Here is a 24,949-nt window from a genome sequence, read left to right as displayed (position 1 = left end):
AGAAAGCATTATCTGCTAAAATTTTGTAGAAATTGTTTATGGTTTGATTTTAATTATATGTGTGTTTTTGTGTGTTCTCTGCCTATCACAAGATACAAACAGACTGAACTGAATAATTATGTGAGTTGCTCACCTTAAACATTTTTTGCCATCTGACCAGTTCTAGTAATATTCTGTCTATGTTCTAGGTAATAGTAAAAAATCATGAGATGAGATGAGATGATACCTGAGTATGAATAGCACTTTGCTCCTAGATTGTTTTCTTGTAGAAATGTGCACAGCCTTGTTGCAAAAAAAAAAAAAGCCACAGAGTGATTAATGTGATTTTTTTCAGCCTTTGATATCAGATTCCAATTATATGCATTGAGAATTCTGCCTTTCATACTGTGCATTTCATTTCCTGTTATATTCCTTGGCATTATGGTCTTTAGCACTCTGGTAGAATTTTCCAATAGGTAACTGATCTATCTGAAATATTTAGAGGATGTTTGTGGCCAGTTCTGTATGAGGGGAGAGCAAAGTTCAGGGTAGGGTCGTTTAAAGACAGATAAATTATTTATATATGTAGAACAGTTACTGAAACTTTAGCTGGCCCTAAAATTCCTTGAACTCGACACAGTGTGATAAGCAAACAGACTGTTGTGGTTTTTAAATTTTGATAAGTATTATTTATTATTTTTTAACTCTTTGATGATAGCACCTTCTGTTCAAGAGAGTGGCTACAGCACTACTTAAAAAGAACTTAATTCATGTTCATTCAAGACCTTTTACTTTCTCAAATTTGTAGTGGTGGTGTCATCTTTTTTTTTCTGTTTATTTTATTAATGCCATTGAAGAGTTAAGAATTCAGTTACTTTAATTAGTGGAGGCTTTTGTTTCTTGTTGACTGCTCTTGATCAAGATTTGCTGTTGGTGAAAACTGGAATTTTTACTATTAATCTAAACCAGGAGCATTGCAATAACTGGAGTTTTGCTGAGGTGATTCCAGACAAAGTATAACAGCTTGTAAAATTATGATCTTAACAAGCAAGATGATAGAAAATTCAAATATGGGGGGAACCCCCAGATATTTGAGCTTTTGGAAAATGGTCCATAATATCTATGTAGCAGGTGAAGGGAGCCACCTAGAGTTAACCTATAGGAATATCTGTGTATAAATGTATGTCTGATCTTCTGCCACTTCCTGCAGCTTAGGTGGCAAATGGAGAGCTAGATGTTAAACCCATGTGTCTCTCCTGAGAGCAGGCACCTCAATAAGATTAGAACCTCCTTTAAATGTTTTTACAATGCTACTGAAGGGTTAGGGTAGTTACTGGATTTTATCTTAGAGAGCATTGGGGAAAAAAAGACCGGTACTAAAGTCTCCCTCCTTCCAGTTGAGGACTCTGACTGCTATAGTATATAATTAGGCTTTTTCCAGTAGCTCTCTCTTTGGACACATAATTCCCGTCTCGTAACAGTAGTTTCCTTGTAAGCTATTCTTATTTTCTGCTAGTTAGTAATTGATGGGGTTTGTTACTCCACTGCAAGCTGGGCTTTTCTGTAATTTTTACAAACTAGGTGGGGAGAGGCATGCTTGGTAGTACCAGTGTGTTTAGCTGTGAGGCCAGAAGGAAAAGGAAGGCCGGGAAGCAGTGCTGGTGACCCAATGAACAGCATGGCACCCAGTGTCCTGGCACAGTGCATGTCACCCAGGGTCCTGGCGCTGTATGTTTGGGCATCACTTTCCCTGTTTTGCCGTAGGTTAAATCTCAGAGCTGCTGGTCATTACAGGATCATACTTCACAAGAGTGAGGCATTAAACCCCAGGCAAATTATATGATAGATACTCTGTCCTCCTTGTCCTTACTTGCAGCTTCACCTAAATTACACAGTTTACCAGCTGATTTAAACCTTTCTGAGCCCAGGTGGAGTTGCTCTTCTGTCCCAGAGGTGGCAGCAGTCTGGAGCAAGTGAAGTGATTTCTACACATACAAGAAGTCGAGCCCTTTGGGATTTTAGATGGAGACCATTTTGGATATGTAATAGCTCATTACTTCATGAAGTTACTTAATGTTTAGAGTTGAGATTTTGCAATATCACAATTAATGTAAGTGGTTCACTGCACTTGGTGCTGGTGTTCGTGCAGCGGCCCAGAGCAGTGCTATTGCCACAATAAGCAGAGAGTAGAACAATGAGCAAAGAGGAGCAAGCAGTGCTTAGATTTGACTTGTGGTTCTGGTTTTGCTCCATCTGGGTGCTTGCCACAACATAGAGCTGACCAAATATTTGCAGAGTTCAGATCCCCTGCCCTTCCCATCCTCACCCAGTTGGTGGTGAAAGTAGTTTAACCACAGGCGGGTACAGACAGTTCACCCTGGATGTTTGCAGCACTAAAACCAATGCAGCTGATGCCAGCTTGCATGTGAATTTTAGTTTATATGGCAGCTTTAGTTCTCTAATCCTTCATTTGTTGCACTGTGAGTTCCTTCACATTACTCTATAGTGCATTTTAGAGACTCAGATTAATGATGGATAGATCCACCCTTCTGCAGACACCTCCAAGAGAAGGGAAGAAATCTGCTGAGGTGTTACACATCTCTGCCAGGCAAAGCCTCTGCATGGCTGAGACCTTCCCACCATGTGGGGCCAGAGCTTTTTAGGGAAGAAAACTGACTGCTTTTCAACACACTGTGAAGTCGTTGGAAGCAGTTCTTGGTGACAAGAGCAAGCTGCCTGGAAGCCTCCTCGTTGCTGGCCCAGTTTTGACTGCTCCTCTCTATCATCATCCCCTGGCACTACAGCTTTAATAAGACTAGTATTGTTTTAGCAGATGAACCCAGAGGGAGTTGTGGAACACTTGGCACAGAAAGCAGGACAGAGTCTGGAGCCTGACTGTTCTTTGGCTCTGACTTTCCCTTTCAAACTCAAAATCCCACAGACTGTTCCTGTGGTGTTTCCAGTTTCCAAGAGCTATCAGCAGTGTCTGTGAGACAGGATGAATATTTGTCCTTCACAAGAAATCCTTAGACCAGCAAAGGAAATGGTCAAGTAGATGTGTCTTAGGTTGCCTTTGCTGTCTTAACCTGAATGGTCTGATATCTTTTAGAGAGCTGTGATACTGTTCTTTCAGTTTTCTTGTTTTGAGACTAGGAGGATTTTGGGGTCCTGGGCTGTACCAGAGGCTGGGCACAGCTCATGACATTGTGGCAATTGGCCATAGCCATTCCCCAACCATGATTGGGGACTCTGGCTTCGAATTAGAGACAGCTTGTTTGAGTAAGACAGATGGTATTACCTGGTCTGGAAATATGGTGATTAAGAAGCTGCTTCACATACAGCACAGCCTTGTACTTGGCAAAGGGAGGCTGGTGCTGGGAGGTTTAAGGTGACCAGCGCCTTTAATGTGTGCTACTTTGCAATTCAGAGGTGGTACACTGGCTTTTAGAGCCAGCTAAGTTATGCCCAGTTCAAATTCTGCACTCCAGAATAATAGAGAAAGAAGGGTTTCAGTGCAAAGAATGTTTTCAGTGCTCTCTTGTCTGATTTGTGTGTCTCCTGCTGCACCATGGAATTCTTTACCAGTTTGAGCTGCAATGTTTTTGTTACAACTTGATTTTAACATGTGTGTGTTTAAATCAATTTCTAAATCGCTTTAAGAGTACCAAATCTTGAATACAGGATAGTTCTGCTGATTCCAAGTGAAAGCATTCAAAGTGGGTTCTGAAGTGGATATTTATTCTGCCTAATCTATCATTGTGTTTCCATGCTAACACTACCCTTGTTGTTACTCTGTAATCAACTGTTATGGAAACAATACATTGTCCCTAAGGTAAGTTTAGAAAAATGTTCACCCACAATGCACCCACTGGATAAATCCAGTTTCAGCTACATTGTGTTTAAAGCCTTATACCCTGGTCATAGAGCATCAGCAAGATGTGCTCACCTGAAGCCATCCTCAGATTACCAGTTTCCCTGTATTGTTCCTCAGGCCCTACATGTCCATTGGAACACTACGGGATCAAGTCATCTATCCAGACTCAGTGGAAGACATGCATGAGAAAGGCTACCAAGATCAAGATCTGGAGTCTATTCTGCATATGGTTCATCTGTACCACATAGTTCAAAGAGAAGGAGGTAAATTGCATATTTTTGCTAAAAACTTGACAAAATCCATTCCTTGTGTGTGTGTCTTAGTGTGACTGACCTTTACTAACTGAACTGGCAAAACTGGATTCAGACCTTTGTGGTTGTGGGAGCTACACAGACACAGGGTTGTTGTTCCTGATGCTAACAGAGGGGGAGGAGCTGAGTGCTCCTCCCCATCCCAGTAAATCCATGTCCAGGCTGAAGATCCTCACTGTCTTGTGATGGCCAGTCTTTTCCTGGTATTGTGGGATGACTTACTTTCCTTGATTTTCATAAAAACTGCCTTAAAACATTGTAATGTCGCTGACTACATCAACTTGAAAGCATGTGAATGAGAGAGTCAGGTCTGCTTTCACCTCCCTAGTTTGTGGGATCAGCAGAACTATCTGCATTGAAAAGGGGTGTCTGAGACCATCCCACCAGACTGAGCAAGTTAAAAATAACCAAGCAACATTGGCTGGCAGTAGAACGTTGCCATCTACTGCTTGCTGTTTCATTTGCCATGTGTTCTCAGCATTGTTTGTTCTCAGAGTTGAGGACAGCGTGTATAGATATATTGGCACTATAAATGTCAAGATGCTAAAGACTTCTTTTATATCTAAGGAACTGGAGAATTTCATGGCTTTTTTTCCCCCAAGCACAGCAATAATTTTTATCCTTTTGTTCCTGTCAGACACTAATCTTTAATTTCAATTTCCCCCCCATCATTATGCTTTTCAAACAGACATAGGACCAAGCTGGTAACATTTAGAGAGAAGAAAAAGGATCTTCAGACCCCTTTAAGGGGGTGAGCTAAATGGACTCTGCCTTTCTCTGCCAGCTGTCAGTGCTGGTTTTAATCAGGTACTTTGCCTTCTGTGTGCTTGGCAAGTCTCAGGATCGTTCTGACAACACAGAGTAGTTCATCAACCACTGGGAATCCCAAGACAATGTCTAAATTCCCATTCCTGGATGGCAGCCTGTTGTTCTGTAAAGAGGCAGAAGCTGTCTTTTTTTTCTAAAGTATATGTAGAGACTTCAGAGTCTTTTCTGCACATTTTAGAGTGGGAAGCAGTAATAATTTACAACAGCAATTGTATACCTAAAGGTACTTCTCCACCGTGGGTTAATGCTTCTTTGTTAAGAACGTAATAATGACTGTTGCAATAGAAAATAAGAATCTGCTATTATTCTGATTCATGTTATTCAAATCTGATCCTATAACACAAGAAAAAGTAGGCAGAGCTAAGCTCAGTGACCAGAACAATTTCAGAGAAGGCCTCTCCTTCCTACACTGACACTACAACTATTCCTGTTTGTATTCCTGAGTCACTTACTTCACTGAGGTGCTCAGATTGCAGAAGAACAAGGAGGAATGTTGGAATGGGCAGCTGGAAAAGGAGGGGCAGTTAAATTGTCAGTGGTAAGAAGTCACTGTGGAACGTGTGCATTCACTGTGTGCTGGTACTTGTGGTTGGACTGCACAACATGTGACCCTTGGCCAAAGCCACCCCCCAGCAGTCTCAGAGTGCACGTGGTTGTGGTTTCTGACCCTGAGCTGGAGTGTGTAACTGCTGATGGGGCAGTCACTGTGCCCCATGTCCAAGATGGCTACAGTCACTGGAACCCCAGGTTTGGATCAGCCTCCTGCTGCTTTCCGTGTTAATGAAAGTATTTATTGCTGACCCTGTTCTTGCTCTTTTGTCTGTCTGACTGCCCACGCACAACACACACAATCTATTAACAAGGGCTAGAGGACACTGGTAATGTTCACTGGTTCTATACTGAAGCTCAGGATAAGGGCACACTGTGCAAAAGTTTGCACAAACAAATGTTGGGAAAAAACGTGTCTTAGGTGCTTTGTGATCTAAAGCGATAGAAGTGGGCAAAGCCGGAAAACAGGGAGAGAGATTAGCACATACCAGGAAGTTTTTAGGACCATAATATACTTGTTCCCTTTTCTTCTTGGGCATTTACAGGACTCAAGTGCCAAGGTAGGAGCAGTGAGGAAATCTGTGACATGTGATTTGACATGTTACATGGATTTGATATGCTTAGATATTCTTTAAAGCTGCCCTGGTCTGGGATAAACACTTGTGTTCTGGGGTTTTTTGAACCAGCAAGACAGAAATACTTGCTGAAAGTGAGCAGTTGAAAGGTTTTGTTTATACATAGACTAATATTTTTAACTCAAATTTTTATTTTATCCTTTTGCTTAAAATCATATTTTTAAACTAAAAATTGAACATTTTTCCTTATGAAATAATGAAAAATCTCATATAAACCTCTTGTGCTTTGCTTTCACTGATCACAAATGTCATATGTGTATAATCTGATACTTGGCAGTTTTGTGTTCTGCTCCTTATGGACAGTTATAAAAAAGCCAGATGAAGCCAGAGGTGCACAATTTTGACTCAAATTATTTGTTCAGGCATAATGTTACTGTTTTTAGCTGAATTACTTCCACATTGCAACAGTACAAGGATCACTGCATTCCAAGTATTGTGTCTGATGTTTCTGTTGCTGCCAATGACAGAAATTCCTCTCTTTTTCTAGCATTAAGGTTTGACCCAGTGTCTTGGTTTCGAAAGACAGGTGTCTGCTAAGGAAGGCAGGAGCCTCCTCTGAAATGGAAAATGTAAACCCCCTCCCTCCTAATTGCTATAAATTTTAAATTAAGTGGCTCTCAGGCAAAAAATATGGGAGCAGGAATAACAGTTCTTTATTAGGGAAGAAAATAAAAAGATAAAATAAACCATGCAGTAAACCAAAACAACACTGACAAAGTCAGAATACAGCCTGACACCCTACTGGTCAGGGTGTTGGTAGCAGTCCAATTGGAATTGTGGCTGCAGCCCTCCTGGAGTGTCAGGTGTGGTTCTGTTGGACCAGGGATCCTGTAGAAAGGGTGTAGTATTCCTCTGAAGATCCAGTGGAAGAGGCAGCTGTTCCTCTGGGAACAGTGGAAAAGCTGTGCTGGTGTTTCAGAACCTCAAGATTATATCCAGGTAGGAATGCTTGACTCCTCCCTCTGGGTGGAGCATCACACAATGGGATGCTGTTGTTCTTATCAGTCATGCAGTGACATTCAATAGCCTGTTATCAGCAGATGTCTCCCCAGAGGGAGGAGTGGTTGTGAAAGAGATAAGGAAAACTGCCCACTTAACAGAAGACAACTGCCATACAAATAGAATACATCTTGCCTTGCAATCTGGGATACCCAGTTAGAAGGAAGTAAAATAAATAGCCCAATTTGGCATTTAGCTTCTGTGTTACCCTCATGAAACATTTTTCAGTTGGCATCAACAGAATACATCAAATCCACCAAAACAACAGTCCCCCTCCTCAGCACCACTGTTCTGGATGCTCCTGAGCCCAAGCCCTCAAAGAACCCAGTGCAGTGGCTGTTGGCAGTAGCCCCCTTGCTGCTGGAGGCAGAGCTCCCTTTCCACACTGATGTTTTTCTCACCACTGGGATATTAGACGAATGCTGTTTTGTTGGTTACCTTTTTATTACCTGTAAGGTGCCCCCATCAACACCTATGAAGTTGTTAGCTCTACCAGAGCCATAATTTCATACAAATGAAAGTTGTAGTCAGCATGTATGAAAAAGCATGTCCAGAAATGGGGGCTAAAAGCATGCAGAAATGGAGTACATACACATAAAGTAGTTCCTTCTGACCTGCTTTGAAAATCTGTGAATATTTAACAAGTGTCAGTGGGGAGGCAGCCCTGGGCTGCTGACAGCCTGTCACACCAGAGGAGCCATGAGGCCGTGAGCTGCGCCGTGCGCGCGTGACTGGGCCTGTCCGGCTGGGGCTGATGGCATTACTGAGCAAGTTCAACCTGTTTATGGTTTCTCAGCACCCCAGATTATAATTATTCCTCATTATTTTGCACATTTGTCATATCTTTGGGTGTTGTCCAGGGAGCTTTTGTGCTAGGCTGTGTATAAACAGACGGACAAGCCCATTTCCTCTCTCTGAGATTATTTTACCTGATCTCTTTAGCCCTGGATTTGCTTTTGTTGCTGGTACCAGCAGGAACTCTGGAGAGTTCTGCCAGCTTTTCCAGTGGCTCTGAAATCCAGAGACACAAATCCCTGCAGTGTCCTACTGAGCTGGGGCTCATGGAATCCATGGTCTCTTTGTTCCTTGCTCAGCTCTGGGTTGTCCTTGCATATTCATCCTGCACAGCACTGGGCTCTCTTTACATACACAGTGAAAAAGGCTTCCAGCCCAAAAGCTCAGCAGGGGTGGGCTCTCTGGCTGTGATCTGCTGTGCTAGCCTTTCTTCTGTCCTTCAGTCCATGTCTGATAAGGTGCTTTGGAATGTAGATCTGAAAAAGGAACTTTTAAGCTTATCTTTTCATGGCAGCTGAATGATCGTTCTTGCATGAAAATGCAAGGATTCATAAGGATGAAGGATGCTGAGAACTGTGGATCCCAGAAGTAACCCATTTGGGTTTTGCCAAATACAGCTTGCATTTTCCTTCAGAAAATTGAGATTAAAGGAATTAAGGATGAAGGATGCAGAGGGCTGAGGATCCCAGGAGTAACCCATTTCGGTTTTACCAAATACAGCTTGCATTTTCCTTCAGAAAACTGAGATTAAAAATAAAAGAAGCCATGCAAGAAAATGAAATGCTGCTATCCTGAGGCTATTACTAGTTTTTGCAGGCAGCTGTATGTATTTCTGCTGCTGTTACTGTGCTCCAGCACATTAAACATGCTCTTTGTCTTACTGGCTGCAAAAGCCATAACCAGAAGGTGGGCTAGGAATTTGGACTCTGAAAGCCAGGATTGTGCTTGCACTTACTGAGAGGTTTGTGCTGCATTCATGGGCGAGCCATTTCATATCTTCATTTCTGAAGTAGATGTAGTTATGGGTGACCTAAGCCACTGACTTGGCTGTTATTTCCAGAATACTTAAGTACCTTCACTGACCTGTGCCATGTCAGCAGGAAGAAACAGGAGACAAGTAGGTGCACTATTGTTCACAGACAGGAGGGAGTCAGTTTAGCGTGAGTTACAATGCTTAAGTGTTCAGATGAAATTGTTTAGACTTTAGAAAAGAGTTTTTTAAACGGATAATATAAAATTGCACACTTCCTTATCCATTGTTTGAGGCATTCCAAGTGGAAAATAGGAGAGTTCGGGGAGGGTGCTGGGCAGGAAGAGACAAGATGCACGTCATACTCAGTTATGATGTAAGTTGAAGTAACCACAGAGATGACCATTGTATCCTGGTAAATTAAAAGGTTAAATCCTACACCTTTAGAGTAAATAATAGAATTATTTTGCTGACAAGAGGATGCTTCTTTTTGAACTTCATTCCCTTTTTTGTCTTTTAATAAGTCTTTATAAACCAGCTGATCAGGAAGAAACTGTATGAACACAGGCACTGCTCCCCCAGGCACATGTGCACACATGTACCCACACCCCAGCTCACATCCAGGTCCTGAAGCTCATCTGTATTCTCAGCTTAAAAATAACAGAACATAAGCAGCACCTTGAATGTTGTCTTTAGAAGCACAGTTGTTTCTATGGCTTTTGTGAAGAACCATTCCCATCCCTTGACAGAACCCTTTGCCAAAAGGGAGTGCTCCAGGTGTTTTAGAGTGCTTTTTGGAAGCTCAGGGTGTTGGTGGAAGAGCACTCCAGCTCTCTGTGAGGTCCCAGCACTGGGACTGCTCAGCAATAGCAGCCTGTATCTGTTCCCTTTACCAGAGGACATCCAAATGGTGATTCAGTTAATCACTACACAGCTCCATCTTTGTTGGGAGCCTGCTGAGAGAAAGCACTTTATGTGCTCCTGGGAGGGTACCCACTGGCATCCTCAAACAGGAATGGAAGGAAACCAGGGAAAAACTATAGGATCACTAAAGGTGATGTCTTTCTTGCATATGCCTGGTTTCTGAATCTAACTTTATAAATATTTCTTTAAAAATCATTACATTATATTTTCTGATTTTATGTAGAGCAAAATCTTGAAATTTAGTGTCTCTCATTATCAGTTACTGGTTTTGGTCACACAGCCCCCCATCAGATGTTTCACTGATGTTTTGTTCAGTCCTGCCAAGGCCTGGTACAGCACCAAGCACAGGCAGAGCAGTACCAAGCCTCCTGCACCTTCACAAGCCCCATTGTCTCATATTTGTTCAGGTATCAGAAATAACAGAGCCCACTCTCCTTGCTTTACCCTATTTTGTCTTTTCTGGCAAATATTTATTTTAAGTTTGGCAGTGGCAGAAAAGGGGTTTTGACTGTGTTATTAACTTTTTAGTTACAGTATTTCTGGGGCTGATCTGAAAAAATGTTGTCTTTCTCTCAGCCCTGCTTCAGCTGCTTGCCTCATGAATAGATGATCTATTAAGAAAAATGTCTTATAAGATCTTTTGCTACATCCACGCTGTTCTTTTTTAAAACTTATATCTTTTGCTACTCTATCCATCTGGATTGTTTGACTGAAAACTTATTTTCAGTAAGGCAATTTGTTACTTCATTTTTTTTCTGTAGGAGGAATTAATCATGCCCAAGTACAGAACACAGGTCTGCTGTAAGATCACAGATAAAATGCTTCATGCTTCTGTTGCATGTACCTGAAAGTGATAAAGAAATAAGTCAGTTAAAGGCCATGGAGAATATTAAATAAGGATACCCCATGTTATAGCAGTTGTGGCTTATTTTTAAATACAAGATACTAGGAAACTTTTACAGAAGATTCTCCTGCCTGACTGCAGTTTTCCTGTCTGTCTGTGCTCACAGATACATCCCTTTGTCTGCAGCTGTGTTTCTGTTGGGTTTTCTGACAGTTTTCTTTGCCTACAGTAGTCAGTGCAGTCTGACATTGCTCTTTATTTTTTACACTTAATTTATTTTACTTTGCTTTTAAATTTCCACTCATACCTTTCAAGAAAAAACAGAGTGTTGTTCCATGAAACAAATATGGCAGAATAAAATTACTAGTTACATACAAGTCAAAGAGTTTTTCAAAGAGGTGGTAAGTAAAGTTTTTTGAAAATATCTATATGACCAAAAAGTCTAAATTTCACTTTCAAATTTGTCATGATATAAGGGATATTTTTCCAGTTGATTGCCAGTGGATAGGCATTGAGGTATTTCAGAAGATGTGATTCAGTAGCTTGAGCTGTCTCTTCTGCACTTGAAATGCTCTTTATGATTCTGGTTACAGATTGCAGAGGTGCTGCAAGTGAAGCTGCATTTCCTACATAAGCTTATGTTGTCCTGACTCATTTTGTTTGCATTTTTTTAAAAGGCTGGGATGCTATCATGGATTGGAAAGATGTCTTATCAGGAGGAGAAAAACAAAGGATGGGCATGGCCCGGATGTTTTACCACAAGTAAGTGTTATGGTTCATTCCTTAAGAAGCATTTGAAAATGAGAAGGAGCTTTGCAGATCCTGTTACAGTTTGAGCAGTAGTAGACTATAATCTGCATGCAGTATGTAACACTGTCTAGCATAGGACCTGCATAAATCTTGCTGTTTATTCATTCAAGCTCTGTCTTTGGTTTGGATAATGCTTCTTAAGCTTTGCTTTTGGCAACATAGCATTTCCTTTTTCAGATATTTCTTTCTGTAACATCTCAGGCACAAGCATCTTCCCTCCTACAAGTGTTCCCAAAGTGTGATGGACTGTTGCAAGAAGCTCTTGGAGTTTGAAAGCCAAGCTCCTGAAACTTTTTTGATTTTGGAGACTGAAAGTACATAAAGGCAGCCCAGTCCTTACATAGCAATGGATAGGAAGCTTCAAGTTGGCTTTAGCTACTGCATGACTTGATGAGTACAAAATAATACTAGGTCAGACTAGGACATAGCAGTTAGGTCACTGTGTACTCAAATGGGACAGGAAATAAACCCCATTTTTCCTGGAAGTTGTCTTTTCACCTGAATAATGCATGGAAACTTCATGTTGTTTCTAGCCAGCTTCCAGCTGCAAATAAGAGACAGCTGTCTGGCAAAAATAGCTCTCTACTTCCTGTTGTTCTTTCAATTAAACCTTGTACATGGGAGTACTGTCCAAAACCTAGAAGATTAATGTTCTTTATCTGCTTCTAAAAGGCCAAAATATGCATTGCTGGATGAATGTACGAGTGCTGTAAGCATTGATGTCGAAGGAAAGATATTCCAAGCTGCAAAAGCTGCTGGGATATCCCTGCTTTCCATAACACACAGGCCTTCTCTTTGGTAAGTATATTCAGGGCTTTATCATGGTCCGTGCTTTTAGCTCTCTGACAAGCAGTGGATTGGCCTTTATTCTTTGTACTGGGGCAGTTTTTTCAGTTATTAATATGCAGATGTCTAAGAGGTAATTAATTAGTCTATGCCACAGCCACAACAGGTATCACCAGATTATTCTGTAAAGGTGACTAGATACATGAGGTGTCCAGGGGGAGTTTACCAGGGCAGGGAGAAGATGGGAAATGTGGCAAGTGGTTAAACTATTCTTCATTCTTCCATTGGGAGTTTGGTGGTAGAAAAATAGAAGGATGGGTTAAGTATTTTATATCACAAAGGATAATATGCAAAAACTGGTGAATATTAGTCTGGAGATGAGTCTCTTTTCAGTCCCATGTCATAAGCCATTGAGTTCACTAAAGTTCTCACATTCCCTGGATGAGATTTACAGTCAGTGTTTTATGATGCATTTTACCTCCTATAATTTATAGTGATAAATTACACAGTCATACTGGCAGCTCTGAGGGAACTCTGTGCCCTTCCTCTGGCACTTCCTGAAAAATGTTTTGTCAGGTCCTGACAAACTCCACATGTACACCTTTGAATATTTTCAGTGCACACATCCTGATACTCACTGAAAGATCTGTTACTCCTATACAGACTTTTTTATTTTGGCCCCTTGCAAATTGAACCATGTTTTAGGATTAAAGTTACCTTTAGCCAGCCTTATAAGACACAGAGGAACAAACTGAGGTGTAATTTGAGCAAACTTGAGTTTTATCAGTTGGATCATGTGCATTATGCCTGCTACACTGTATTTGCTGCTAAGGAGGTAAGATATCTATCAGAAAGGGAGGTAAATAAAAAAAAACTGGGACTAGAATTCCTGAGGGAGAAATGAACCTTGTCTGATGCTGCTGTTGTAGCTCCTGGGGAAAAGGCATCGGATAAAGTTGTAGTGAAGGCAGCTGTAGACACAATGTTTCTAAGAAGGAGGCAGTAAGAGGGACAGCAGGTGACGAGTGGACCTTCCATGGCCCTGCTGCCCACTCCTGCCAGCATCCCTGCAGGGGAGGGGCTCAGAGCCTGGGCTGCAGGGGCAATGATTGCCCCTGCTGGGAGCTCACACCAGTGTTGCTGCTTCCAGCTGGCACCCGCTGAATTTCACTATTGGCCTGGGGCAGTCCTGGTGACAGGCTTTGAAATACCCAAATCCCTTGTGAAAGAGTGTCCTGGGATGACAAGTCATTGAATAAAAAAGTCTTACCCAGTGATCCAGAACTGGACAGCTCAAATTCCTTAGAGGCACCTTTGAAAAGAGACACATACATCCAAATTTGCATGCAAGAAGGAAGCATCTGTTCCCTGAGCCATTACTAATGTTTCAATTTCTGCTGCAGGAAGTACCACACTCACTTGCTGCAGTTTGATGGACAAGGTGGCTGGCGTTTCGAGCAGCTGGACACCGCTATCCGTTTGACACTGAGTGAGGAAAAACAGAGACTGGAATCCCAGCTTGCAGGAATTCCTAAAATGCAGCAGAGACTCAATGAACTGTGTAAAATCCTGGGAGAAGATTCAGTGCTTAAAACAATGGACAAAGAAGAATAAATAATTTATGGTTTATGTTTTTAAAAGTATTTTTTTAGTTAAAAGCATTACAAATTCAGCCATTATCCTTTGCATGCATTGTGACAGAGGCTTAGAGCATAGCAAAACACAGCCAGCAGAAAATAATGCTCTGAATGCTATGTAAGACTTCAGTGTTTTAGTATTAGGGAGGAAAGTGGTTGAACTGTGAAAAGAAAATAAGCAAGTGCACAGAGTATAAGATTAGTCATTAAAGCTTATGTTAATTCCTAGTGAAAGCCCAATTCACTGCAAGAAACGACCAACACTCTTAGGTTTTATAGATGAATTTTTGCCTGAGACTTGGCCTGCAGAATGTGCTCTTGTACCGGTCACTGTGTGCGTATGACGTGCCTGCTACGCAGAGCAGCCGGGCATGACACTCAGGCATGGAGCACAGCAGGGGCACTGTCTGGGTGAGTGTGCAGATGCATGCAAAAATCTCATTTGGGTATAAGAAACATTCTCTCAGCCCATGTAAAACAAGATTTCTGTTCTACTACTGAATAGTATACATGCCTTTACCTGCATTTCCATAGGAAATAATGTAATAGGCTGACCAGAAGACAACTGTCTGAGCAAGCCACTGCCCTCATGACAGAGAAGCAGGGACAGAGCTAAACATGTAATATACTTGTGCTTTATGCCATTACATAGCTTCAGAGGCTCTCTGCCCTTCATGATACATCAGTTCCTCCAGGGGATTATTTATGTCCCTTACTCAGTAACCTCTGGTGGTGTGGATGGAGCACTGGGCCTGGCATCAAGTGACTTAGTTTTGGCTTGACTAAATCATTCATCTTCTCTATGGGTCCAATCCAGCTGGCATCCATGTCTGACCCAGTTCCTCCATTGGCATAGTCACAGTATAGACACTTGTTTGTTCCATGAGACACTTTGTGGTGGGAAGGGCTGTAGGAGAAGGAAATGGCAGTTTCTAACAATATGCTGAATTCTCAAGCATGGCTGTCCTGCCAAATGAAATGCTCAGCACTTACAAAGGTCTGTGATAAGTTAGAGTATTTGGTAACCACTAATGAATATACCTGCCATATTTTGGTGGAATTGCTGAACATTGCCCTCCCTGTGAGCAAATGCACTGGGTAACAGCCTGCTTTCAGATGCACTCACTGATTGTCCCATCAGCTTTTCAGTTCAGGTCCCCAGTCAGTCAGAAGCTGCTTTAACAGAGCTGCCTGAGACAGTGCTGGCCTGAGTGCCTTGCTGAATGCAAAAGCTGGAGAATTAGGAATAAAGATATGAATGTATTTAGGAGGTCCTGTTCTCTCTGAGTCCAAGTGCACAGCAAAGGGGCAGCTCAGGAGTGAAGATCAGAGGGGGAAGAACCTTTGCAGATGGGCAAATGAGCCTTAGCCAAGATGTAGCAATCCTGAAGTTTGTTGGGTTTTTTTTTTTCCCTAGAAATGTGTGATTCCTTAGAAGATTTCTGTCTGTTGTTCTTAATCTGAGAGAGGCAGTTCATAAACTGCTAAGAGCTGTTTGGAGAGGGGAAATATTTTAGCAGATTTGCTGAGTATTCCTTCTCAGTGTGCTCAGCTCACTGCTTGGTATGGCATTTGCACCAGAAAATGGAGCAGGTCTGCTCCCTTCAGTGTCTGTAGCTTGAATGTAACCCTGTAATTTACCCTGGTGACAAAAGTTGGTTCCTTTCATTAGTTTTTTTCTGTAGAGCCCCCTGAGACATCTCACTGATATAGAAAGGAATGCTCCTAGGAACTTTTGAAAAGGCTGAAAAATTAAGGTTCAAGATAATAAGAAGTTGTATCGTAAAGCACAGATGGAGGTCACTGCAGGGGTGGCTGATACATGTATGCATTTTAACTTGCAAATGTCTGTGCTTGTCCCTCTCCCTCAAGGTGAGCTTTCCCCTTTCTCATCTTCAAAGCAAAATTCATAACTGCTAAGGAAAAAAAGAAGTCAGCCAAGAATCTGTTCTCAGTGAGCATAACCGAGATGAGTGATGAGTGTAAAAGCTTGCAGGTTTCTGATTGATGTTTCTCTAAGATGAGATGAATCAGGGCACACCATGCACACCATTCCCCTTGTCCCACCTGCAGTGCATCCTGCTAGCACAAGGCAGCCCCAAAGCCACCTTTCCACAAGCCTTTCCCAAGCCAGGACCTGAGGTGGAGGAAGGGGCATTGCTGTTCCCCACCTCTCCATTAAGCACTTTAACATGTGGCTGGGAGCTAAACCAGGGTTATCCACTCCCTGAATGAGTGGGATACTGAAAGTTGCTGAAGAATTGGCCCAGTTTGGCACAGCTCCAGATATCCCACCAAAGCTCTGCCCCTGTGTTTGACTTGCTGGGAGCCATTAAAGGCAGTACCTGAAATCTGCTGTATGCCTTAGAGATCGAAGCTGGATATCCCTCATAGCACAAAACAAATCTCTTCTGAGGAAACCATGTTTAGTAGAAGAAAGTTTGTTTGCTGTTTTTTTTAAATGAGATCATACATAAAACATATGAAATTTATATATGTTACTGAAATTCTGATGTTATGAACTTTAATGTTACGAAATTTTGATGAAAACTGAAATCAGACCTGGATCAGTCTAATAATATTTTCTTTGAAGTTCAACATTTATTTCTTGGATCCAGTAATAGACAACCATTCTCATTCAGCTGTATGGTGTAAAATACTCCAGCATCTCACTCAGCTATTTGTGCTCCAGTAGGCATGGCAAGAACATTAGAGGCCACTATGAGAAGAAACACTTCTCTAAACAGGAACTTCCTGAGTGATACCTAGCTGGTTTTAGAAGGAATTTCTCTACTAGGGCCTCGTTATATTTCAAGTTAGTTTTGTGGCAGGAAGAGAAGCTGCCCTGGAGGTATTTTCTGCAAACTTTCTGTGTTGTTCCAAGGGCTAGTTGAGACTGGAGTCTCCGTTTCTGTTTCTGGAGAGTTTTACATGGCATAGTCCAGCTCATTTTGTGCTGCTTTGGGCCCAGCCTAGCAGAGGTGCATGTTCCCTGCTCAGGAATGGCTCATGGAGAACTGTTCTGGAGCCAGGGCATGGGGGACACATGGCCCTGGCCATGCAAGAGGGTCAGAGTGGGACAGGATACCTTGGTGGAAGCTTTCTTGTGGTGCAATGAGAGCTGCTTATGAATGTTCATTCCCTTTTTGGTGTTGAGGAGCTGTGGCTCTCCAGGAGGCTGAGGCCATGACTTTTTAGCCTCCTTTCTGCCTGTCATACCTATCTGAAGCTAGCCAGACCCTGTCATGGTGTCTGTGCATTCAGGGCTGGGTGCTGCCCAGTGCTGAGCGCACCCAGCCCTGTGAGCACCCTCTCACTCCCCTGGGCTCAGGGCACACTGGATTGCCTGGGGCTGTTTGCACCTAGAAGTCTGTTTGCACAGGTGATGGGCAAAATTATTACCTGCTTCAGGCAGGTAGTATCTGTACTACAAAAATATGAGTTCTTCAGTGGAGTGTGTGTAGATAATGCAGAGTGTTTTTGCAAGAATGTTCAGAATGAAAGGACACAACTTCTGTGCATGGAATTTCACTATTTTAACCTGGGAGGACTTTGTTTTTACTTAGTTTTGGGGTCAGACTCATTCCTGGTTTGGACTTGGAAGTCCTCCTTCTGCAGGGACAGAAAACCTCCCATGTATGTTTAAAGGAATTTTTCAAAAGCAGTGGCATTTGTGTTTGAGTAGGGAATGAAGGACTGGGTATTAAATGGGATATTTTAGAGAAAATTATATCTTAAAGCAAATGAACACATCTACAGTCCACTCAAACTTATGAATGGTGATAATGCATGTCAAAGTCAAATTTCTGAGCCAATCATATAAAGAAATCCCCCTACTGAGCTGTTCATGAAGCTTAGGAGAACTGAACTGTTAATCAAATGTGTCTTTGTTTTGTTTATGTTTGATATTAATGCCTTTTAAGAGCAGACAATTTATAAAGCAATAAAATATGCTTTACAGTTGTAATTTATTCCAATCTGAAATAAAACATGTTGCATTTACTTTCAGTTTACAGTGTTCCTTATGAGTCATTCACAAAGCAGTCAGGACCTGCCTGCATGTGCTCTGGGAGTCCTTTCCCAACCCTTGTTTCTGTGATGGAGCAGGAAAGCTGGGGTGGATGCTGTGCATTTTCAAGTTAAAACAAGTATTTCATTCCTAGGTCAGGCTGGCATCAAAGGCTGCTGTGAGGTTTCTCATTTTTTGTGCCATCCACTTCGGTGTGTACCTGATTGATGACAGGAAGGTGACAAGAGCTGCCACCCCTTGCTGGGGCTTTTACACCAAGCAGTGAGCCAGAGGACCCTGTCAGCAGTGCAGCATCAGCAGCAGCATCACTCCCAAAGGTTGTTAGGGTTTTTGTAAGACACAGTTCTGCACAGAGCATCAGCCACAAATAATCAACAAGCAAGAGCTCACAATGGCCTAGCAGAAGAGGCAGTTTTTCCTTAGGGAGTGTGAGGGCAATGGTTGGCTCCTTAGCAGCCTTGACCCAGAGCTGGTTTGTGTCCAGCCCCTTTCCAGCTGTGAGGTACTCTGTGGTACAGGACCTGGATTGTGCAGTGGAAGAGCCAGTGGAGATGGTGGTCACTTGAGAATTAGATTCTTAAGGATGACTGGAGTCAGTCCCCTGTGCCTCCCTTGCAGCCACTGCACCCATTCAGAGGGAGAGCGCTGGCACAGTGAAGTCCAGGACATGAGCAATGAGAAATTCATTTCTGGGGGTCTCTGGGCAGGCTGTAGGGCCAGGCTGGGGCTGATGCATCAAACTGTGGTAGTGGAAAAGGTGAGCTGAAAGCTGAGGTTGCACTTCAGTTTCACCTTTTTTGACAAGAAATGCTTTGGTGCCCGCTCCTTGGAGAGCAGTCCTGCTTTCTGATCAGAAGCACTGGTGCCATGGGTTTGATGTGAAGTGTCAAAGTCCTGAGCCTCTGCCCAAGGGTTAGGTATCCCCAGAAGAGAGGGAACAGCAAGGCTTGCATCATGGGAGCTAAAAGGACTCAGGAAATATTCAGGGCAAAGGTGTTCAAAGACTTCCCACAGGTGAAATTTTCTATTAGGTGGGGAATATCTGGAAGAACTTCTTAACACTGTCTCTGTATTATTTCTGATTATAGCACATTCTGCTGCACCTGCTTTGTATTTTTTAAATTAGTGTCTTTAACCTAATGTGATACCATCTCTGAGAGCATAACAGTGACTTTTAAAAAATACTGCACTGACTCAGTGCAAGTCTGATGTGTCTGAACAATCTGGTTTTAACCAGGTAATTAAAAAAGGGAGAAAGAGATTGTGATGGTGGCTGATGCAGGGCTGAGGAGCCAGCTGGGTCCTGGGGCTGGGCTCCCAGTAAACACCAGGCTGGGATGAGCTCTGGGAAAAAAAACAGTCCAGAAGAGTCAATGGGAGGAGCCAGATGTTAGAAAAAGAGAATAATGAAACCTGTCTTGGAAATAAAGCAATTGTGAAATAGTACATTAATTTTCTTTTGTTGTCATCAAACATACAAAGGTGTCTCTGACAGAGCATTTCTAGGATAACACAAAAATCCAAACCCACTCATTTATTGATCAACTCTAGCCTGAAAAAAAATTGTTATAAAAGTAATTTAGATTGAAATGTCTTTGAAAGAGAGTTCATATTTGTTGGATTTTAGAGTTTCATTTCAAATAGATCAGATTCATAATGGTTTTTATAAAAACTTGAGTCTTTGGGAATTAGGATTCTTACCTAAATAATATGATATTGAAGCAAACTCAATCTATTTAATATTTACAGCAACAAAAAAAAATGCATTCAGTAATTCCAATATTCTTGTTCTCAGTTAAAATGTTCTCTTCAATTGTAGCCACAGTGTGCTATGAATACATCAAGTTTATGAGATACTTCTTTATCAGTTGGTGTTTGCTGTGCTGGTGTGTTTGGGGATCTCTATCTTTATTACATGTGTTGTACTGAGTCTTCCTTCCCACCCTTTTGTCCCATTTTCTGTCCCTGCTGGGATGGATGCAGCACTGAGACATCCGGGGCGGTGCCTCTGATGGCAAGTGCTGGAAGAGAGGCAGTGAGGGGGGTCCTGTCTAATACATCTGCTTTTTTTATAGATCCAAACATTTGAGGAAAAGTCTCAAGGAGTAGTGTCTGCACAACTAAAATGCAGCAGCTGGCAAGGTCCTAAAGCAAGGTACTGAGGTGCAGCAGCTGGTAGTGGTAAAGCTGGGTTCTGCTGGATGTACACTCGCAGGAACAGGGCACTCCTGCACTGAGCAAACTCTTCCCAGCATCCCTTTATGCCTGAAAAGCCAGGTTGATTTAAAACTTACACAGCTCATTCTTGTGAAAAACAAATAATACTCTTTTAATCCTAGCCCTCAGTTTTCATCAGAAACACACAATTGCCTTTTTATAGTGTCCTTTGGAGTATTTCTAGGAAACCCGTACATATAATCTGTTCTTAAATAACAGCATGCCTTGTCTGAGCTCTGCTATTCAACCAAAATCCCTTTATAAGCAGTATAAAATGGCAGCCACAGAAGGAAAATTCTGAAAATTGCCATATCCTTTCTGGTGCAAAATGAGCATACAAGGAGGTGCTGTTGCAGTCTCTTGCTGGCCTATTTTTGTGCTGTAATCATGTTACAGAGAATTCAACTCCTGTCTAATTGCCAATGTTCCCTTATGTATGTGCCATGTGGCTCATTGCTGAGCATCAGAGGATGAGGACTCTGTTTATTAGAGTCTGGCTTAAATTATTATGGGTGAAAAAAAGAGTGAATAATGTATTTCACACCAAGATGAAAGTGGAGGCAAGGTAATCCAGCCTGGGAGAATGACTGCACTTCCTTTGAAAGGACTTCTTTCCAGGGATTTCTGAAAGTAGGTTCAATTCCTCTTTCAAGTCATGGGCTGAAAACTGCTTCTGTCTGGCAGAGGATTTAATTAACAACCAGGAAAAAAAACAAACCAAAAAACCAACCAGTGCCAACATCAGTTTTAAAGGTATTAAAAAGTATTTGTTTCTAAAAAATGAGCCTGGTAGATCTTCCTGTAATTGATCTGATGTGGTACTGTCAATTTCCTGAGACCCTCTCCCCTGCTCTGACACTGGGCAAGGATGGAGCTGTTCTGGTGAGAGCTGGGACACCACCAAGGTGCTCCTCTGCTTCTCTGAGTACCTCTGGGAAAACAGAGCTTACTGCACTGGCATGGGCCCCAAACTTTCCAACCTCTTCCCCTCCAAAAAAGGATTATTCCCAAAAAAATCTTCGCACTCTCTAGACTTTCACTCCTATTTTGCCTGTCCAAATTTCCAGGGCAGTTTGGAGTTCTCAAGGGCATCTTAGAGACAAACCAGATGGGCCCAAATAATGTTCTTACCTAGGACATAGCTTAAGGCTGTATCACTAAATACCTGCCTAGTCTGCTGTGAGTGTAAGGCCATGTTCAAAGCGTTTTGGTTCAGTTTGTTTAAAGCTGTGCTTCAAGATGTGTGTTTACTTTGCTAATTCAGAGCCTTATGCTGCTGCAAGAGACATAAATGAGATGCAGAAGCTGGAAGAATTCAGACTCTAATGAAGCCAGGACAGGTTTTACTCCAATGGGTGCTGGGGTGCTCCAGCAGAAGGTCCCTGTTTGGCACAGGGTGCTGTTTGATGGCATCTATGGCTTGTGTTGAGTGGTGCCAAATCCATCCCTCCTGGCCAGCAGGAAAGTGGGAACTCCTGTGCTGCTGGAGTCAGGAGACTGCAGCACCCTAGGCTGTCATGGACAACACAGCCACCCTGCTGAGCTCTGCTGCTCAGAGAGCTTGGGAGGAAAGCACTGAAGACCTGGAGCCATGAAGGACGAGTCTCTCCTGCTCTTTTCCTGCACTTGTTGGGAGCAAGTACAGACAGACCTGAGCTGCCCCTCCCCAGCACCCATGAAAGCACATTTCAGTCAGCATTGCCCACCCTGAAAGGCACTCACTCCTTCCCTCAGGAAAGGAGCTGCCCTGCCTCACCCAGTGCCAGGCAGAACACCATGCTGGGCTGCCTGCAGCCCAGAGCACGGCCAGCAGACCTCTGCTGTCTGCACCCACCTGCCCAAACAGGTCTCAGACTGGCTACAATCTATTTGGGCTTGTGCCTTAATCCTATCTGACTGTCACAATCTTTTCAAGGCTTTTTTGATTCCTTGTGGGTAGAGGGAGAAGAGGCACAGCTACACGCTCTCCTGAAGAATGAGGCGTGTGTGAGCAGAAACTATTTGCTTTGTTGCCCTTGAAGATGAGTCCTCACCCACAGTGGCTCAGGTGAGAACTCTGCTGCGTGCCATGGAGAGTTTCAGGCTGAGAGTTTCGCCAGAAATGCACTCTGTGAGCATTCAAGAATACTCCAGACCTGGGAGAGTTCTTCATCTTCTGTCTTACTTCTTTAGCTCAACCAGATGGTGTTGCAGCTGACTGAGCACCAGATTCAGACACAAATAACCAAGCTCTTGTGTATTGTCTCTTTTTCATGTTTCCTGTTCCACATGTAATGCTAAGGCCCAGGAAAGCTGTTTGGAAAGTGCTGCTAGAGCTCCAGTCTTGTGGGCTTCTGGCAGGAATGAAATGTGATGCTGAGTTGAACACCACGTTGAGCAGTGGAGCCAAATTTGTTGCTGGTGAACACAGAGCATGTCAGGGAAACTAAACAAAGCAAATGTTTGAACCTTGAAGCTCAGAGTCACCAGTCAGCAGGCACTCAGCTGTTCTAAAAAGGTTTCCTTAATGACCCTGATTAGATTATTAGAGAGGAACTTGAAAGAGGCCACGTTGCTGCTGAGTTTGCAGACTCCTATCAGCACAGCATTGCCAATCCAGGCTTGCTTCCTTTGCAGTAATTTCCTGTAAAGAAATTACTATCACTATTGATAGTGAGTTCCAGTGATGACATGTGCAACCCCCTTTGCCATTAGTGGGCTAAGAAATTGTCATTACTTTCAGGCAGAATACATAAAATAGGGACTGGATTCATGGCCCTTAACATTGTGAAGGCACTTAACAGTTTTGATTGTGAATATAATTTTCAGATGCTTAGTTGCTCTTAGAAGTGACTGACTATGCAATACACTGCATATTTGATTGGTGAGATTTTAAGTCAAAATTATTCACAAATCCTAAATTCCTTCCCAAATTCTTTTCCCCACAGTTTGCACACTACATTACTTCATTGCAGCAGCACTGCTGTGGGCAAGGCTCAGTAACCACGACATTTCCCAAGAGTTTCATGACTTTATCTCTTCCAGGCTGACATTTTCCTAGCTGAATACTCATCTGCCACACTTAGGAAGCCTGCAGTGAGGATGATGTAAGATTTGCAGGTGCAAATCAAAGATGAATTGAATTTGGACTTTAGTTACTCCTTGTTGAGTAGGACTGACATGACTGATAAGCTGAGGGGGGAAAAAAAATGGTAAAAGAATGAAACACATCGAAGTTTCCTTCCAGTCAATTCCAGCACTCAAACTGGTGCCGTCTGCCTGTACAGAAACCAGCTGTAGTAGGCTGGGAAGAATTCTCATGTTGCCTAGGGCAGAGCTTTGATCAAACAACCTCAGCTTGTCTCTCACAAAGCTTTCCTAATGCACCTGATATGGGATCCTGCCTGAGATAATGAATCATGGTGCATTTAAAAGAAAGTAAAGGATTAATGTTGTCTCTGCCTCTAATCCACACCAGCACCTTGCTCATTCCTCCAGTCTGCAGAGTGGTGGGACAGCAACCAGTCCTGGGCTGAGCACCCATGAATGTAGGTCACTGCCATCTGAGAGGCAGAATCAATACTTCGGGGTACATTGCTCCCTCCAACTTATGAGTCTAATGGAAGAGGCAGGAGAACTAAAATTAAATTTTTAAACAGCCTGACTGGAGGGCAAAATCATCTTAATTAAATCTCATGCACTCTTCCTCTGATCCAGCAGGCAGATGGTGTGTCCCTCCTGCACTTTGAAGAGGTTAGCCCAGAAGAGCTTCCAGGGAGAGCAGATCTGAGGCTGTCAGAGCTCCCTTTCAGACAGGTTTCTGCTGCAGAGATCGCTGACACTGGCTGTCTGTTGACAGACCACAGAGTTTGAAGACAAGAGACAGAGGGACATGCTCCCAACTCTGGGCTTCCAAGGTGAAATAAGGGGAGGTCATGTGTTTTGGAAATTGGAAATTTTGGAATTTTAGTTTTTTCCTCTTGTGCTTCTGTTTATTCATGGAGTTTTGAGTACAACTGTTTACACCCTGGTACATCTTTCTCAAGAGGAGGTGCTGATGAAGGTCCCAGAACAGGGAGCTGCCACACAGCACAGGCAGTACCTACCCAGCACACATCCACAGCATTGCTTTGCATTTGGCCTTACCTGTGGTTCATATTTCTGGGCTTTATTCTCTGGCTGTGAAACCAAAAATAAGTTCCTTTTTTTAAAAAAAAAGATGTATATGTGTCCTTTATTTACCTCCACAGAACTGGAATTCCCAGGGCAGGGTGAAGCCCAGCTCTTAGGAGATCTGTGATAAAAAGGGTGAGAATTTGCTTTGCTGAGAAAACAGGTGAGTTCCTCTGATCTGTTCTTAAGCATTTGTGCTGTTCTGGAAGCAGAGCTGCCAGCCTGGCTTCCCCAAACACCATGTCCTTCTGGCCCCAGTGAAGGTGTGGGGCTGAGGCCAGCAGCATCCCGGGGTGTCCTGCAGGGCTCCTGGATTGAGGGCACTTCCAGTGCACCCTGCTGCTCTGCCCAGGCCCTGCATGGGGGAAGTGACTGGGGAAGGAGGAAACACCACTCCTATCTCACACTGATGGGCTGAGGTTAAAGGCTCAGCAAGGGCAGCTGCTCTTCAGTGGAGCAAAAAGCCAGCAGTGGGATGGAGGAAAGGGAAAGCTGGGCAAGAGGGAAGCCAGGGAATGCTTCCCCTCTGGGGCAGTAGAACTTTCTTTTGAAGACTAGAAGCAACTCATCTTTGAAGTCTGTTTCAAACTGAGTACATAAGAGCTCTGA

General features: G+C 42.9%; 1 protein-coding gene across 1 annotated transcript in view; it reads left to right on the top strand.

Annotated features, from left to right (window-relative positions):
* The window catches only part of ABCD2 (ATP binding cassette subfamily D member 2), a 42,395-nt gene extending 24,446 nt beyond the window's left edge, over positions 1-17,949 (top strand). Inside the window, exons 7-10 of the mRNA XM_030960513.1 lie at positions 3,971-4,116; positions 11,386-11,470; positions 12,191-12,316; positions 13,708-17,949. Coding sequence (XP_030816373.1) covers positions 3,971-4,116; positions 11,386-11,470; positions 12,191-12,316; positions 13,708-13,918 — 568 coding nt within the window. The 3' untranslated portion in view covers positions 13,919-17,949. The remainder of the gene's footprint in view (positions 1-3,970; positions 4,117-11,385; positions 11,471-12,190; positions 12,317-13,707) is intronic.
* Positions 17,950-24,949: the final 7,000 nt, after the last annotated feature.

The sequence above is a fragment of the Camarhynchus parvulus genome, chromosome 1A (genome assembly GCF_901933205.1).
Source record: "Camarhynchus parvulus chromosome 1A, STF_HiC, whole genome shotgun sequence".
NCBI lineage: Eukaryota > Metazoa > Chordata > Aves > Passeriformes > Thraupidae > Camarhynchus > Camarhynchus parvulus.
Note: the sequence above shows the minus strand (reverse complement) of the source record. Positions and strands in the feature narration are given on the sequence as shown.